At 36.0% G+C, this 19,454-nt stretch overlaps 1 protein-coding gene across 19 annotated transcripts in view; it reads left to right on the top strand.

Annotated features, from left to right (window-relative positions):
- FUT8 (fucosyltransferase 8) overlaps positions 1–19,454 on the top strand; it is a 313,352-nt gene that overhangs the window by 278,462 nt on the left and 15,436 nt on the right. For all 19 annotated transcript variants that reach the window (XM_086709517.1, XM_086709522.1, XM_086709521.1 and 16 more), the window contains 2 exons: positions 14,890–15,136; positions 19,180–19,356. In XM_086709517.1, the coding sequence (XP_086565643.1) occupies positions 14,890–15,136; positions 19,180–19,356 (424 nt within the window). The remainder of the gene's footprint in view (positions 1–14,889; positions 15,137–19,179; positions 19,357–19,454) is intronic.

Raw genomic sequence — 19,454 nt, 5'->3', positions numbered from 1 at the left:
TTTAAAAAGTATTTATCCTGCTTGGTGCTGTCTGAAGTTTATATATCTGTTGTTTGGTGTCTGTCATTCATTTTGGAAAATTCTCAGGCATTATTACTTCAAGTATTTCTTCTCTTCCTCTTCTTTCCTCTGGTATTCCCATTACATGTATATGCACCTTTTGTAATTGTCTCATAGGTTTTGGATATTCTGTTTCATCCTTTTCATTCTTTTTTCCTCTTTCCAGTCAGTTTTGTAGGTTTATATCGCCATATCTGCAAGATCACTGATTCTTTCCTTGGTCACGCCCAGTCTACTGATGAGCCCATCAAAGGCATTCTTAGTTTCTGTTACAATGTTTTTGATTTCTAGCATTTCCTTTTAATTCTCTCTTAGAGTTTCCATCTCTTTGCTTACATTACTCATCTTGCATATTGTTCACTTTTATCATTAGAATCCTTAGCATATTAATCATTTTATTTATTTTTTTAATTTTATTTTTTATTTTTTAAAATTTACATCCAAATTAGTTAGCATATAGTGAAACAATGATTTCAGGAGTAAATTCCTTAATGCCCTTTACCCATTTAGCCCATCCCCCCTCCCACAACCCCTCCTATAACCCTCAGTTTGTTCTCCATATTTAGGAGTCTCTCCTGTTTTGTCCCCCTCCCTGTTTTTATATTATTTTTGTTTCCCTTCCCTTATGTTCATCTGTTTTGTCTCTTAAAGTCCTCATGTGAATGAAGTCATATGATTTTTGTCTTTCTCTAACTGACTAATTTCACTTAGCATAATACCCTCCAGATCCATCCACGTAGTTGCAAATGGTAATAATCATAGTCATTTTAAATTCCTGGTCTGATAATTCCCAAATCTCTGCCATGTATGAGTCTGGAACTGACAGTTGCTTTGTCCCTTCAGTCTGTACTTTCTGCCCTTAGCATGTCTTGTAATTTTTTCGTTGAAAACTGGACATGATATATCAGGTAAAAAGGAACTAGATAGACCTTTGTGTTTATCTGGCTAGGAGTTAGGCTGTGTTTACTCTTAGCTGTAGCTATGTATCAGATGCTAATTTTTCCTCTAGTATTCCTGTTTTTGTCTCCCCTGTTGTTTTTAGATATTCTTAGAGACTCCTTAAATAGGCAGTTCTTTTAGCTGTACTCCTTTGTTATTATTCAGTAGCCCTATTGATGTGGTGGTATAGTATGGGTGAAGGGATATTCTGTAGTCTTATGATTAGATCTGTTTCTTAGTGAATGTGAGATGGCTATTTCTTCTCCCCCAGGTTGGTTAGTGTTTGGTAAAACCTCAGTATGTTAAGTTCTTCCTCAAGGAGAACAGAAAGCTTGCTGTAGATAAACTGAGCTAATATGTGAAAATTCTCAGAAAGTAAAAATAACTACAATATGATAGTAATGATCACAAATAGCATTAACAAGAGATATGAAAATGTTAGTTTTCAGTGTAACATTTAATTCATTTGTATGTTTTCTGCTATGATATATAAAGATATTCTAAATGAGATTCTTATAAATTAATTTCATTATCTAATTCAAGTTAATATACCATGTGAAACCCACACAGTTCTGAATGAACGGACAGACTTTGTTCTAACAATAAAACATACATACAAGATGCCTAAGCATAATTTCCAGTTCCACCAGGCTCTTTTCATCATGTAAAAATTAACTATAAGTTTCTAATATTATTTAATAACTAAAATGTGAATTCTGTTGTGTTTGTCACTCTCAAAAATAATCCTTTATGTCCAGGAAATTAGGTTCAGCTCCCTGGAAAAGTATACATGTAGTCAAAACAGTATAACAAAAGCAAGAATATTATCTTCTTTCCTGCCATGTCCTATTTAAGTAGTGTATACTTAAAAAATGGATAATGGAGGGGCGCCTGGGTGGTCCAGCCCGTTAGTCATCCAACCTCTTGATTTCGGCTCAGGTCATGATCTCATGGTTTATGAGTTCAAGCTCTGCGACTGATAGCTCAGGGCCTGCTTGACATTCTCTCTCCCTCTTTCTGTGCTGTCCCCCTGCACACACTAGCATGTGCTCACTCTGTCTCTCTCTTTCTCTCTCTCTCAAAATAAGTAAATATAATAATGGATCCAAAGCAGAATGCCTATACATTTCTCAAGTACTTTGCAAGCAACAAGAAGAATAGAAGTATTAAATAAATATAGCTTAGCAAGTATTTATATACCATTTTCCAACTATTTGTTATTTAAGAGACTTAAAAAGGCAGGACCTCAGTAATAATGACTGTTTTACATTGTAAAGCGGTAAAACTGATGATGTACTCCAATCTCAAAATTTATCAATAACATTTAGATCATGAAGCTGAATGGTGGGGTCATCTACTAACTAGTTAAGTTATTGTTTCCTACAATAGACTGTGGAATCTATATTAATTATAGTACTTTGTATATTTAGTTCAATTCATTTTGTTCAATTAAATACTTTATGTTTTTTATGTACCTGGGATCGTGGTCATTGCTGAAGCAACAGGATAAATAGGTTAAGGTTTATGTCCATATTCCATATTTGTAGGGGAGACAGATACATACAAAAACAATTATAAACAGCTTGGTAAATGCAGTGATAGAGATACATAAATGGATGATTTCTAAAAATTGCCCTATGTTCTAAGAGTTAAGTTCCTAAAATTTTAAATTCCTAAAAGCCAAAGTTTACTATATACCAGTTATTAATTCCCTATGTCCTATCTAATATCACCTATTTGGGGAATATAGCCCTGCTGTCTTATATGTATCATGTGGCCACTCCTCCCTTCCTGCGCATGTGTGCATGCACACACACATACACACATATAATCACAGCTTTACAGGCCAGTGTGATTACCTGACTCTGGGAAACTAATCCTTTAGGCTGGGCTGTGCCAATAAGATTCTCTTTTGAGAGGTAATCCAATCTTGTAGGTGAGCACTCTAACTCTGGAGTCTGATGGATGTGGATTCTAACTCCTTCACTGGTTATCTATAAGTACTTCCCCTATAGGGTCAGTTTGGTAATTAAAAGAAATAATGTTCATAATGTTCATATATACTACCTAACACAGGCCTCAGTAAATGTTAATATTATTACAACACAGAGACTAGCTTATCTGAGGGTGAAACTAAATTGTAAAATCTGTAGACTGAAGCTGATATCTACAAGATGAGCCTTGAGCAAGAGAGGAGTTAATTAGCAGAAAGGAGGATGTAGCTGAGCCACACAGACCACGTGGCCACAGAAACATGGTGCGAATTACAGGTTTCCCGTTTCTTGAGGTACAGTTGTACTTCCTGCTTTTTGTTTCTTGGCAAATTCCCTTGTATTCTTTCAGTAATTTCCTTTTTACTTGAGCTAATTTGACTAGGTTTCTGTTCTTTGCAACCAGTGATCCTTGGCTTAAACAGTTTTCAATGAATATTTTTTTGTTGTTTGACATTGGTGAGAGGAAGTAGTGCATACAAGATTTGTTCTATTAAAACAACTATGTAGTAATAGCTTCAGAACTCCAATATCCTTATTTTATGAATTCTACTCTAACCAATCAAGCATTATCAGCAGGCATAAGTAATATTCTATTCTTCCTACTCTTACCCTTTTCTGTTTCTATATATATCTACCTTTTATCTCCATATTGCAAGGAAAAGAAATAATAGTTTGTTGGTACACAAAGAAAAAGCATCCTTTAGAGCCAAAATGTAGCATAGTTTTATTATCTTATATATGTTATTTCCTGTGCATTGAAGCCTAAAAAAGGCATTGGGGTCATAACACTGATTAATCCAGTTAAATACTCTGATTTAACAGTTCTCAGTGACATTTTATAGGAGATAATAGTTGTCCTTTGTGCTGCCATGATATGAACATTCATATTTTACCCCAAACATATCATTTCTGGTTTAAGTTATCTTCTCTTGGGATAATGAGTTCTGTAGGAATTCTACCTATTGTGTAAAATTAGGCTTTATTTTATTTATTCTTTTTTAAAATGTTTATTTATTTTTGAGTGGCAGAGAGAGAGAGCATGAGCAGAGGAAGGGCAGAGAGAGCAGGAGACACAGAATCCAAAGCAGGCTCCAGGCTCTGAGCTGTCAGCACAGAGCCAGACACGGGGCTCGAACCCGTGAACTGTGAGATCTGGGATCATGACCTGAGCCGAGTCAGACGCCCAACCCACTGAGCCATCCAGGCACCCCTATTTTATTTATTCTTAAACTACTTCTTTCAAACACCATTGAAATATCCCTAATTCTAAGATGTGGTGAACACATTTTGAATACCTTGTTTAAATCTGACATTATTCCATGATTTTATACACTTTAAGCATATAACTCTCAGCTCTCATTTTTTTCAGGTAGATGAGAATCATCCTGTTGTCATTTGAAAGATTTCCATCCTCCTAAATATTATTTCTCTTTGTTCTTGAGATGTAGTGGTTTAACTGAATGAATTTATTAATATATAAATGCAATTGTGATTGTCCCCATTCATTTATGTTCAACTAAATGACCTATTGAATTGACTTAAAAATTACTTTGAGGGTGCCTCGGTGGCTCAGTTGGTTGAGCATCCGACTTCAGCTCAAGTCATGATCTCACAGTTCGTGGGTTCAAGCCCTGCGTCGGGCTCTGTGCAGACAGCTCAGAGCCTGGAGCCTGCTTTGGATTCTGTGTCTCTGTCTCTCTGCCCCTCTCCTGCTCTCTCTCTCTCTCTCAAAAATAAGTAAATGTTAAAAAAATTACTTTGTATCACCTTTAAAAGTCCTTTCTCTGATCTTTTTTAATCTTTTAGAAATTCCACTGACATGAATAAAGTTAATTATTATAATAATCAAGGCTGAAATTTGTTTCTGAAAATATAAAATATTTGTATTTATTTTGTGATTCATTTTGGATAGCATCTGTTATTATAGCCTGAATTTTGGACTGTGTCATCAGAAGTAGATACTTCAATTAATAAGGTTTTCGGGAGCAAGTTGAAAGTTGTGCATTTTTATTTATTTGTAAATTTACCACTTAAGAAATGAAAGGAGGAAATATTTTTTAAAAGCAGACATATTTTAGACTGCAAAATATTTTTGCTTTAATGTTTAATAGTTGAAAATAAGTATGTTAATGGATAATGAGAATGGTTTACACATTTAATAAATCTCCTTATGATAACTGCTTTTTAGATTCTTTGTTCTGAAGTAGGCTATTTCTCTTTCATGGAAAGGTTATTATATATTCTTATTAGGAAATAAGACTGTCATAGGTTGGCTAATTCACATTCTGTTTATAATCAAATTGTGAAGGTATTATTAAGTCTTAGCCATGAGCTGTAAGTTGACTAAAAAGCACCCTAATTGTTTCATACAAATAATTTAAATTTGAGATAATCTTTCTTTAGCTATTATTTTTGTTTCTTCGGGGCTCCTAGTATGAACCTAAAATGACAATGAATGAAGTTGTTTTGTTTAGTGACAATTTAATTGCTTAATATGTGTACATATGATCAGTGTTTAAAGTTTATGTCTTTTACTTAATATTAAATTTCTGGATCTAGTGCCTACTGTACAGAGAGATCTGGACCTTACCCATTGGTGTTTGCTCTCTTCCTTTGTCCCTGTCCCTCCCTCCTTTTTAAATAAATTCCATGCGAAGTCACTTTTGCTTTCTGTGAAACTGTAAGGTAACGGAATAGGGTGGTGTAAATTTTCAAATTCTGGAATTAGAATGTTTGGCTTCAGCTCCTGTTTCTGACTGCTAGCTGGATGACCTTGAACAAGTTACTTAAATTCATCTGTAAAATGGGGATAAGAGGGTACTGACTTCACAAAGACTTTGTGGATTAATTGGAATAATGTATGGAAAACATTTAGTGTAATACCTGGCATGTAGTTGTTGCACAATAAATGTTAGTCTTTAAATTTTTTTTTTCAACGTTTATTTATTTTTGGGACAGAGAGAGACAGAGCATGAACAGGGGAGGGGCAGAGAGAGAAGGAGACACAGAATCGGAAACAGGCTCCAGGCTCTGAGTCATCAGCCCAGAGCCTGACGCGGGGCTCAAACTCACGGACCGCGAGATCGTGACCTGGCTGAAGTCGGACGCTTAACCGACTGCGCCACCCAGGCGCCCCAAAATGTTAGTCTTTAATTAAAGTTGCTGATAGGGAGCTGAGCAGGAGAGCCATGGATGCAAGAGCTATTTTAGAAATAGCCTGCATGGGTCACTTAAAAGGAGTAAAGCATATGAAAAGAACAGATTCTGGACCCTCATCCCTGCCAGAATTTTTATGATTTGAAATGAACATAGGATTATGGTAAAATAATAGCCTCTGATTTGAAGATTTACCAGGTAAAACTTTGGGGCCTGTTGATAGATAACTACAGGTTAAAAAATATGTTGCAGATGATGAGAAATAGTAGATAACCTGCTTGGCAGGGAAGTGACAGAAGTATTCCTTTGCACATCCTAGTCTAGGTCCTAAAGAAGGTTGTGGTGGTGCTGTCCCTGTTTAAAGAATAAATGAAAAATGTCATGGGAACGATAGTGTGAAGTATTAAATCTGTACGAAGTATTATGTTTTGTAAGCAGTAACAAGAAAAGGACTACTTCTCACGGTCTCAGACATCTCCTTGCCCTATTTGCTACATTTGTCTTCCTCCTCCTTCCCTTTGCATGCTCCGTTAGTTAGTTCAGGTTTCATGCCTTTTGCCTCAGAGTTCTTTCTCTTCGTATAGATATTCCCTGCTCTTCTCCCAGTTAAACCAGAAAGGGCAAAATACAGCCACTTTTTGAGTAATGTCTTTATAGTATTTATCTCAGCTATGTCACCAGAGGCTATAGATTGTAAAGTATTAGCTCTCTTCTTTCTAGAGACTTAACACAACCCAGAAGAGGAGAAAGGGAGGGTCAGCTAACTTATACCAGATTGGCAGCCACAGTGACAGCAGAAACTGTGGCATGGCACATAAATCTATATCCCACCCCCCCATCTTTTTCCACTTTTTCCACAGTGGAAGTGAGGCAGCTGGGAAAAAAGACAGACTGTGCAGTCTGAGGTGGCAGCAAATTAAAGATGGGAATGGTGGCAGGGTGACTTTGGAGCTGCTAGTACTTTGTGGATTGGTTTGGCATACAAAATGAGGGAGATTTGCTACTCCAATCCCGGTTTTAGTAGAAGCCAAGATGTTTGTCTGTTTTATCAACAATTTGTATAGTGCTTTAGCACGTTGCTTACTACGCTTGATTAAGTTGTCTTCTCTCCTAATATCCCATCTTAACTGTTTTCTTATGACTTCCAACACGACTGTATTTTCATTTTCTTCTCTCCCAGGATAGCCAGAAGTCCTACTTATAATTCTTGTGTTTTAGGGCATTAGGATTGACCTATACTCTATCATCAGGAAACTCAAATTAGGCCTTCCTGATTTAACCTTTGAGTGATAATTTAGCAGAAAAATCACAAGGAGCTGTAAGTCCAAAATGAAACATTATATTCCTAACCCCAACCAAGTGCTAATCACAAAGGCTGCTATAAAATTGCCCCAAAGTAAAAGGGAACACAGCATGACAACAGACATCTCTGTGCTGTGAGATCCTGGTGGTATGTCAGTATACTCAGTCATCATTTTCAGGAATTCTCAAGGGATAAAAGTCTATTATTACCTGGAGGTCCTTCCTCCTGCCTGTTGCTTTCAAGGAGAGTAACATGTGGTGAAGGAATAAGAGGAATATGAAAGTGGAATTGTGATTTTTTTTTTTTTTATGAGAATGGGGGAAAGAGAATTTGGAGTTTGGCTCTTGAATAATTTGATGAAATTAAGCTTTATCCTTTTTTTGTACTGCTTTCCATTCCTCTATTTTTTTGTCCTCCCCCCCCCCCCCCCATGAGAAAAGCTATAGTAGAATTCTTTGGGATCCTTTGAGTTAGGAGTTTCTAATTTAGGGAAAAGTACCAAATGATTAAAAAACAACTGAAAAACTCCCCCAAACCTCCATGTGGAGTTACTTGTTTTCATGGAAATTCTTCACGTTTATTTCCATTTTTGCTTCCCATACAGTTTTTTTCAAATGTTTGTTTGTTCTGGTTCAAATTTTTATTTAAACTCTAGTTAGTTAACATAGAATATAATATTGGTTTCAGGAGTAGAATTCAGTGATTCATCACTTACATATAACACCCAATGCTCAACATACATGGAGTTATAGGACCTGTGCAATGTGAATCATCAGAGAAACTGTTGGCACTGTCCCATTTATGAGCAAGCTGTGGACTGTCTAGAATCTTAGCAAAGTGACTTATGTATGTATATAAAATTTAAATGACTAAATTTGTTTCAGAACATGCAGAATGACTGCAAGGAGCCTTCTGTTTAGTGAAATGAAGCAAAAAATCTCTTTGCTCTCTTTTCTTTTGATACTGTCCTGCCTGCATTATCCTGAACTGCATAACTCACTAAGATATTACGTATTTTCCATTAGCCGTTCTTTCAGTCCCCTATCCAGAGTTAAGTCTGTCAGAGTAACATTGAGGTCAGTGAACCATGAGTCTGGTTGCCTTTGCAAGGCATTTCTGTGCTAGTAAAAGCAGCAAATACCTCATAAGAATGCTGCACAATCATTCTCATAGTGTGATATGCTAATTCTTAAGAATGTTGCTAACACTGCACTTTGTTTCATATGATTGAATTTAGAACTTTCACTCAATTGGTTGAAGGCTTCAAACTGGCAGTAATAACAGTCTTTTGAGTTGTTGCTTAAGTAGAGCAGTGATGGAATTCATATGGCAAGCGACAGTTGCTCATTCAAGTTCAAGAAAAAAATCTCTGTCAGCCGCAATGGTTGAAAAACAAAAGGAAAGAAAGTAGCCCAGCTGTTTGCTTTTTAATAGTATATCTTTCCTTCATGTTTTAGATGAGAGCAGAGCACAGTCATTCATTAAATGAAGGTATAAATATTAATGTCATCATTGTTAAAAATCCTGAAGAACAGACCTCACACATTTATGTGATTTTTTTTTTTAATGTCCATCTTATTGTGTCCAAGTAAAATCAAGAAAATCCCCTGGTCCCTGAAGGGGTCTCACCGCAGCTAGTTAGCTTTCAGTCTTGATGTCCTTTTACTTGTGCCTCCTGTAACAAGTCTCAGAGAATTTAGTATGAATTTAATCAGCCATATTTGGCCACATAGTGGTAAATAAAATGTAAATCCCAGAAGTCCAAATAATCTTCGTGGATGTAATTTAAGCATCCAAACTCTTTGCTGTGACATGAACGGGAAGTATTACTAGTTTAGACAACTTACTGCCATTCCGCGCTTTCAGCGTGGAACAGTCTTGTTCTTTGCTTTTAGTCAAGTTAGTAGTTATAGGATGTCAGAACTTTTAGGTAACCAGAGTTGCTACCCTTCTATTTGAACATTTGTTGAATATTTTGAAAAGATAAAAGCTGCTTATTGTTCTGTTGCCTATGGTAAACAGTATGAATAAGATTTCCTTTGGGTGTAATATCTGTTTATATCTAGTATATTTGGGAGTATATCTTTGGCTCACTGAAATGGGCACTTTGATATGTTTTTCAGAGACTATGATATTTTAGCAAATAATCTTTTCCTTGGTCAAATTCTAGCTAGCTTCTTGAGAATTGTTCAACAGAATTGATCCTAGGGCAAAGAACTAACATTTTTTGAGAATTAGTATGTATCAGGCATTGTGCTCAGCTTTTTCCATGTAATAAATCATCCTTAAAATAACTCAGTGAGTAAGATACTGTAATTAATCCCGTTTTCCAGATGAATAAGTTGCTATTATCAATGCCATTTTCCAGATGAAGAAACTGGGGTGAAGTTAAATACAACTTATCCAAAGGTACACAACTGTGAAATGATAGAGTATTTGAACAGTAGTTTTTGTCCTAACAAAGCCCATACCTGTAATCACTATGCACTACATACATGTGAATAGGCTTTTGCTTGACCATATTTGTTTGATGTCTCTCCTTGTTCTAGCCTCAACTAGGGCCATGAATCTCAGCAGCTGACACAGTCTGTGGAAAGGCTGTTGGGTGTGATGGCATTTACTAACTATAACCATTCAAGGCCACCCTTAGGAAGGGAATTAAAACCTCATTCTACCCCTCTACACCTAGTTGAGAGAAGCCTGGACCTATGTGGATATTGAGGGCAACCTTCTTAAGAGTCTTGAGACCATAAAGCAGACAGCTTTTTTTGGTTGAGAATTGCCAAAAAGTTACTAATAATCCCTACCTCACCCCAAGTGAAATTTGAGTTCCAGGTAGTGATGTCTTATTGGAGATTTTTCTCAACTGGAAACCCTATTCCAAACTTCTTTACCTTGACCATTTTGGCTGTCTGAGGTTTATCTTCAAGAGATTCCACCCCCACCTCCCACCCCCCAGTTTAATTGTGTTTCTCTCACAAGTCACTGAGTAGCAACTGAAGAAAGAAGACAGTAAATACAGAAGAAATCTCATGGACTAGGACCCAAAATCTTTTCCACCCCTGAAATGTTTTTCATGATAGCAGAACCTATTCATTCATGGTAGATGTTAAGACCTTCCTATTGAAGTCTACTGATGATTAATAATTCTAATTGACTAATTCCAGGGTAGGGTCTCTGTCTTAGGGCACAAGGAATGATAATAGACTAATGCTTTTAAATGGAGTTGCCATGAATTGCTAGAGGGACTTGCCTGCAGCTGTGGACATCCTCCCTGTCAAAGAGTTATCTATGCTACTGGCAGAGGGCTATAAGTGTACCAGCAAGCCTATTGAGTCTTCCCTGCCTTTGGCAGAGAATGACCATATGGCCAGAATTAGCAACAAGAGGAGGTAGTCTTGAAAATGAGTCCCTGAAATAATTAATAGTGGTCATATCAGTTCAAGTTGAGCTGAGCTGTCAATTGTATAATTCCTAGGCTAGTTTGCTCTGATTCTTTACAAATGCATAGTGCTGACTTTTGTATGACTTGCACATATAAAACATTCTCTTGCTGGAAAGTTAATGCAGTGCTTTTATTTTTTTAACACTAACATCTTAATAGAATGACAAGGCACTCTTGATTGATCAAAAGGGAACATACTTAAATGCTTTGAAATATATACATATAGTTTTCAGAAAGCAGAATGCAATATAAGTAATGTGGTAAACAATAGAGCCTAATCCTGGCCCTTTTATTAGCTGTATTATTACTTTGAGAAATTCGCTTAACCTCTCTAGTTTGTTTCCTCTGTAAAATGAGGGAGTTTAAGTAAATCTGTGTTTCTCAAACTCTGAATCTACCACAGATTACTAGAGATTAATTTAGGTGGCATATGTGAGATAATTTCAGACAGTTTCCTGATAAAAGATTAAAACAACCATTGAGTTGAATAGTTGAAAAAGTTATTTCTTTTTCAGCCCTTCTGATTATGTCAGACAAATTCTCAATTTGGTGTCAGGAAATCTTTGCAATAGTTCTTTAACACTGGATAATTGTTTGGGGGTGGAGATGGGTGGGAACAGGCACGGGGAATCCTCCAATTCCTCAAGACGTTCTATAGAAGGGTAATTAATTCCATTCCTTCAAAGGGGAAAGTGCTGCAGTGGTTTTTTTGCTTCTGTCTACCTCATTTCCCTTCCACTTGAAAGGAAAGTAGTGTGTACAACTGGTGAGTTTAGGGGGAGGAACAAATGTGTGAGACATAGCCCTGTCTGGCTTCTCTCATGGCACAGCCCATTCTCAGAAGGCATGCTCTTCCTCCTCCCCAGTGTACTAGGCCTTGCTTGACAGACTCATTTTAGGATGGGGATTGGGTGGAAACTATTAGAAAACCCATAAGGCCGTAAATTCAAAGAATAAACTACATTCTTTAGTTCATCCTTATTGGTAATCAAGCTGATATTTTGATTGCCATTTTATTCTTCTCTCTGTCTCTCATTTGGTTTGAAACTCATAGGAGATGTAAGGGGAAAAGCAATTATACACCCCTTTAACCTCACTGATAATCTCTTCTTTTAATAGAAATCTGGCCTGAGCTCAAGGCCCTTCATAGGCAATAGTATCTATATAGAATTTAATGATATGGTTTCATTTTTAGTGAAGTTATACTTCTAGTTGCCATCTATAAAATAAATTCATGTAAGTTTTAAAATGAATTTTTAAAACATTAATACAGTTAATACATGGATATGGTAAAAATTATAAAGTGAATACATAAATGACTAAAGTTTAGAAACCACTAAGCATTGATCATTTCTAATCTAGGATCTGTTCCAGATTTAAATTCTTTTGAATATAAATGCCAGTAGAATAAAAAATGTTGGGTGGTAAACCAAGTAAAAAAAGGAACCTTCTAACCATAGCATATACTATGTTATTTTCATTTGTTTTAAAATATATCATTACTGAGGAAACTAACCTTTTTTTCATTAATAAATACCCTTTTCTTAATATTTTACTAGGCAGTTGAGTATTGATATCTTTTTGATAACACTTTTTTTGGTGATGGTATTTTATTTTATTTTATTTTTCTTCCACGAAAGTAGTCAGTTCTGGGTAAGGTTTTTCGAACTAGAAATCTTGGAGGACACGAACCATGCTATCACTGTATACTCTACCTCATACAGTGTTTGGCATATAGCAGTGTTCAATAAATATTTGAACAAGTGAAGTGAATGCATGAATGAAGAATGAACAAAGAGCCAACAAAAATAAACTACATTCTCTGTCTTGAAGATATAGGCATAGTTTCGATTTATTTCTTAAAGCTGTCAATAGGACTAGCTGTAAGAAAGTTGAGGCCTTGGGGCAATCAGTGAAAGACAGAGCTACTTAAACAGAGCATTTAGAATAACCCTGTTAGAGGGGCGCCTGAGTGGCTCTGTCGGTTAAGCGACCGACTTCAGCTCAGGTCATGATCTCATGGTTTGTGAGTTCAAGCCCCGCGTCTGGCTCAGCACTGACAGCTCAGAGCCTGAATCCCGTTTTGGATTCTGTGTCTCCCTCTCACTCTGCCCCTCCCCTGCTCACACTCTCTCTTTCCTTCAAAAATAAATAAACATTAAAAAAAAAAAAAAAGAAGAACCGTGTTAGAAAGAAATCTCAAAAAGAAGGTAGCCCTATTAATTTTGCTTTTATTTATGGTCATATAAAAGAAGTTAGATTGTTTCTTTCTTTCTCTCCTTTTTATAAAAAAGAACTGTTTTCTCTTCCTTTTTTTCCTCTCATTCATGTGCTATGTCTCTTATCATGTCCATATCACAGAAAGCACCCAATTTCTCTTGCCTTTGGGAGATTATTAGAGCTTAATTTAAAGTGCAGGTTACTCTTTCCCCATACACTCTTAATTATAGTATCTTGTCTGATAAAGGTGCCCACCTCTGTCTTAACCAGTACCCCAGATGAACTGCAGTGCTGGTGGTAAATTTTTTTAGTGACATCTATTCATGCAACAAATGTCATGTTTCAAGGGCTTTGTTCTAAGAGTCCTGAAATGAGTTTTACATGTCAGAAAGAGAGAATATTAACCAGATGTTTTTAATTTTTAGTTATGCCAACCAACTTTCTTATAATCATGTAGTTTGAGTGATTACATTCCCAGATGATGAGATTTACTATAAAACACTTTGCATATATGCAGAAAAACAGAATTTGAGGACTGTGTTCTATTCTGGTGAATACATTTTAAAAGTCTTCTAGGTTTATTCTCTACAAGTGCATTCTTTCTTTAATGGTCCAGTGATTAACTGGAATTATTTTGTATATTCAGGTTAATATTTTCTGTTATTGAAATTTTAATTCAGTACATTTTATATTTATAAAATTTCTCTGCCTGGTATCTTCATGTCTTCTAGTTACTACTATGTGGTCTTCGATATCTAAGGTTGCTGGCTTAGGGGCGGGCGCCTGGGTGGCTTAGTCGGTTGGGCATCCAACTTCGGCTCAGGTCATGATCTCACTGCTTGTGAGTTCGAGCCCCGGGTCTGGCTTTGTACTGACAGCTCAGAGCCTGGAGCCTGCTTCAGATTCTGTGTCCCACTCTCTGCCCCTCCCTCACTCATGCTCTGTCTCTCTCTCTCTCTTAAGAATAAATAAAACATTAAAAAAATAATAAAGTAATTAAAATAAAGTTGCTGGCTTATCCCATTTTGGGTTGTTCTTGTCATTGCATTATAAAATTGATAGAACAGCAGTATCATTAATGATATATAGAAGTTGGATTCTGAAATTAATCATCATCTACAAAAATTAGCATCTAATCTCTATTCTAATTTTAATTTAATGTCCAGATAAACAATCAACATAAATTTTATTGTTATCATCATTGAAAACATAATAGATAATTTGGCCAAGAAAAAAAAAAAGACTTTAGAATTACCATTTTTTTTTCTTTAAAAGATATAACTGCTTGGCTTATAATTGTAATCTTTAGGTATCTCTAGAGTCATGGTGCTCTGTCATGAAATTAATGAAAGAGCCATTTGCTATAATGACAATCTGGAAGTTTTGAGAATACTTTATTGTCTGGTTCAAAAACAAAAATGATGACAGAAAACAGAACTTTGCCTAGCTGGCTGTGTTCACTAGCAATATGGTTATTCTCTGATTAGATTCTTTGAGTGCTGGGTGCATCCTTATCTGCGGTATGAGGTGTTGAGATGGCAGCATGTTATGACAGGGAAAAAAAAAAAGATCATGGACTTGAGAAGCAGACCAACCTAAATGGGAAATTTAGCTCTGTCACTTTTGTGCTAGTACCTTGAGCAAGTTACTTAACTGCGTCTGTAATACTGCTTTAGAGTTGCGATGAGGATGAAAGCATCCAGAGTGAGTTCTCCAATGGTAATTGTATGAGAAATACAGTGTGGTGATGATATGTTTTGATATTCTCACAGGTGAAGTAAAGGACAAAAATGTTCAGGTGGTTGAGCTCCCCATTGTAGACAGTCTTCATCCTCGTCCACCATATTTGCCCCTGGCTGTACCAGAAGACCTTGCAGATCGGCTTGTACGAGTCCATGGTGATCCTGCAGTGTGGTGGGTGTCCCAGTTTGTCAAATACTTGATCCGCCCACAACCTTGGCTGGAAAAGGAAATAGAAGAGACTACTAAGAAGCTTGGCTTCAAACATCCAGTTATTGGGTAAGAATCTGATTTATTCCTCTCATAATGTGATGTTGTAGTAGCAGAGATATGTGTACTTTACAATATATTGTGAACTTTATGATATAGTTTAATTTTCAAGCCATACCCTAAAACAGATGTTCCAGAGTTCACCTTAGGTCATAGGGAGATCATTCTCCCTTTGTTCACTTAGAACAGTTGAGTTGTCATACTTTGTTACCCCCATTCGCTTATTTATTCATTCAACAAATATATTAAACCCTTATTTCTGAAATTACCTGTCTCTTCTGAGGAAAACAACAAAATTGTATTTTATTGAGAGTAGTTTGGATACTATACATGACTCCTATCTTATCCTAACAAGACCATGAGATGAAGCTATCACATGTATAGCTTTTCTATTGTACTTTTTGTTAGGCTTCATTAATTACCACTGATGATTATTTTGCATTTTTTGGTGTTCTGTTTTCTGGCCTGGAAGCTGTTTTGATAATAAAAATAGTATTTATAATGTAAGATAATGTTAAAATTATTATTTAAAATTATCTCTTGGCCCACTTGGGTCTTACCATGTACATATGCATTCAGCCTCATGCTTATGTTCAAGAAGATATATCAGGAAATCCTACCACCAAGAAGAATACAAAGAAGCATCTTTGTGCATAAGCTTGTGCTCCTATACACATACATAAAAAGTTATGGAAAGAGGAATTTTCCTGGGTCCGGGTGGCAGATTTCATACCATGGGAAAATGTTCTTTGCCTAATGGAAAGAGTACTGGACTGAGATTTAAGTGACCTAGGTAATATTCCTGGATTTTTTCTAATTCTAGACCAAGTTACTTAATAATAGTATTGGGCTTTGATTTTTCCATCTGTAAATAGGGAAGGTAATACCTGCCCTAAAATTGATGTGATAAGAAGGATAAAAGGAAGGATTTTAGTTCAGTGGAAAAAATGCACTGTAAAATATTACCTTTCAGAAAGACTGATGCTAAAATCATTTCTAAAAATAGACTTGTAGGCTAGACTATGACATTCTGTAGCATATACTGTTTGTAATAAAGTCAGCTATTGATTAATATTAATATAGGTGTTGATTTGTTCACTTATTTGCAGAACATTTATTGAACACCTGCTACTGTGGGGACAGAGATTAATTTCTTTTTAATGGCTCCTTCTAGCTTATTACAGTCTGTTGGAAAAGAGACATATACAGCTAACATTATATGGGCAGAATGTGATAAATACCCTGAGAGAAGTATAAAAATTATTATGAGAGTTCAGGGAAGGAGGAAAGTCTTCATAGCTTCCGTGTTTAAACAGGATCTTGAAAGGGAAAAGGATAGTAATTAAATTACCAAAATACCTTCAACTGCATTATCTCATTGATCCTATAACACAGTCCTATGAAAAGAGTAGAGATAGCTGTCTTATAGGTTAGGAAACTAAAGGGAAGAAAATCTCGGCCCAGAGTTCCAGAGTTAATAAAGGCAAAGCCAGGACTAAAAACCATCTTAACTTTGCTTGGAAGCTTTCCTGTAGTTTGGCATGGCCTAATTATCCATGGACCATACGTCATATTGAGAGTTGGCCAAATACAGAAAATTGCAGTACCAGAGACAATTGAGTTATTTGTACATTGAGGTAGTGTGCTGGAATGAAAGAGAAGGGTGCTCGAATTCAAGAATCTGGGGGTCCCATCTAACTTCTACTACTAACAAGTTGTGTGACTTTGGGCAGCGTACTTGATCATTCCAGGTCTTCATTGATTGCCACTCTTTCCTCATTTGTTTAAAACTAAAAAAAAAACTAAGATGGTATGTAAGGTTTCTACTTACATGATACTAAACAATTAGATTTTTGTGTCCACACAACATTCAATCATTTATTCATTATATTTGGTGCTATTGGAAATAAATAAAATCACATTCCCTGCCCTGAAAGAGCTTGATAATTTGATATAGATGACCCTTGAACAATGCAGGGTTAGGACTGCTGACCCCCACCCCCCATGCAGTTGAAATTCCATGTATAACTTGACTCCTCCAAAACTTAACTACTAATAGCCTACTGTTGGCTGGAAGCCTTACCAATGACATAAACAGTCAGTTAACATATATTTTGAATGCTATATGTATTATATACTGTATTCTTACAATAAAATAAGCTAGAGAAAAAGTGTTATTAGAAAATCATAAGGAAGAGAAAATACATTTACAGTACTGTACTGTAAAAGATCTGCGTATAAGCGGACCTGCACAGTTCAAACCCGTGTTGTTGAAGAGTCAACTGTAGTGAAAGTCAGGCAAGTACACAAAGAACTTTTACTTTTGTGAGGACTGGGTTGAAAAGTATGAGAAACCAGCCGCCTCTTGCCTTATGTTGTCTTTTTGTTCATTAATATGTCTTCAGAAGCATCAGTTTCCTTAAATGTCTGAAAAACTTACATTAAATTAAAATGATTTCTCATATCCTTCACCAGACTAATATTCTGAGTCTTCCATGGAGACTCTATTATGCCCCTCTCAAAATTCTTGATCCAGGCCTAATTTCAGTAGTACTTGGAGACTTGAAAAGATTTCTCAGTAGTACTCTGCCAGTACTTCCTATGCTCCTCTTCCTTTGATTCTTCCTTCCATTATTACAGCTCTTCTTTGTTTTTATTTTCATTTTCATTTTCCTATCTCCCACCCAACATCTTCCCTCGTGTCTTAGTCTTCATATGGATAGAAGTTACTGACCCTTATTTTAAATGTTAGAGCTAAAGAAAGTACATGATGAAATCAGTATCAAAGAGTGTTTCTTCTTATAAACTTTTCATTGAAATTCAGTGGAATTGTTTATCCCTGTGGAGCCCAGTGAACAATTCCAGTTTCCTGAGAGAGAAGCAGTGATTAAGAAGGATGTGGGAAGGAAACAACGATAGGATACGTGTAAATATAAAGGTGTGCATATCTGGACTGTAGTCTGGAAGGCAGAGGATACCCATGAAGATATCAGATTAGCTGCAGTGAAAACAGATCTGCCTTCCAGATTCACAATAAAAAGCTGGGCTTAGGCTCTACCTAAGGCCTGCCTATATACCATGGCCTAAAGGGAAACAAATTTCCTTTTTTCTTTTTCCCACATATAAATAGTGGTTTAGTAATTTGGTGAGGGGTGGGGAGGATGCAGGAAGGGCAAATTTAAGGAGAGTTTTAATTTATGAAAGTAAACTATGACCATTATTATTTTCATTGCAATTACTTTGAAAGCACTAAGATGGGAGGAAAATACTGTGAAAGTCAACACAGGACGATGTAAATCTTTGTCCCCAGTTTTACAGTTTTAGAACTTTTTTACAATAGGACAGATGAGATCAATACCTACTTGTGTTTGACAGCATGAAAAACAGCAAAAGGAAATTCATTATGCATATAACAAAAGGGGTAGAATGTCTCTGTGAACTTAGAATAGTAAGAATTCTTAAAAGGTTTGCCTGCCTTGATTGTGCATTAGGAAGAATTCTTGAAGGTCTGTGTTTTCCTCAGACAATTTTCAATTCTATAAGCTAGCAGTTATAGTAACTATACAGGGTAAAATGAAGAGTGAGAGAAGTTGGCATCAAATGCTGTAAACAATATATTTAATATTCTGTAATAACAACTGTGAATCTTGGTATCATTTGTTGCCAAAAATCTTAAAAAGTTATATCCAGTTTTTTCTGGGAGGCTGGTAGGTATTTTGCTGCTTATATGGAGTATAACTCTGGAATCTTCCACTTATTCTACTGTTCTTGGATATGCTAATTACTTTCTTTATAAGAAAGCATTCTTCTAAAGCTTATTTTCTAATTCTCCTTGTATTGTGTTAACATGCAAATATATTTAGAATGTATGTGTTTGAATTTTTAAAACATTTTAATTTTTCTAATGGCAAAAATGAAAAAAAAAATTGGTTTAAAATGTCTGTGATGCCACCATAAATAAAGGTATAAAGTTGAGTAGCCTAAAAGTACACAGTGGATCAGAGGATCAGAACATTATCAGCAGAGTCTGACTTTCTCCCTCTGCCCCCCAGAGTACACGTCAGACGTACAGACAAAGTAGGAACAGAAGCAGCCTTCCATCCCATTGAGGAATACATGGTACACGTTGAAGAACATTTTCAGCTTCTCTCTCGCAGAATGCAAGTGGATAAACGAAGAGTATATTTGGCGACGGATGACCCTTCTTTATTAAAGGAGGCAAAAACAAAGTAAGTTAAATGAACTAGTGATTCTAGACCAGGACTCTTTTTCAGTTGAAAGGAATCCTTAATTCCCATGACTTGTCATTCTTGTTATAATATTATTA

The sequence above is a fragment of the Puma concolor genome, chromosome B3 (assembly GCF_028749965.1).
Source record: "Puma concolor isolate L17-30 chromosome B3, mPumCon1.1.hap2, whole genome shotgun sequence".
NCBI lineage: Eukaryota > Metazoa > Chordata > Mammalia > Carnivora > Felidae > Puma > Puma concolor.
Note: the sequence above shows the minus strand (reverse complement) of the source record. Positions and strands in the feature narration are given on the sequence as shown.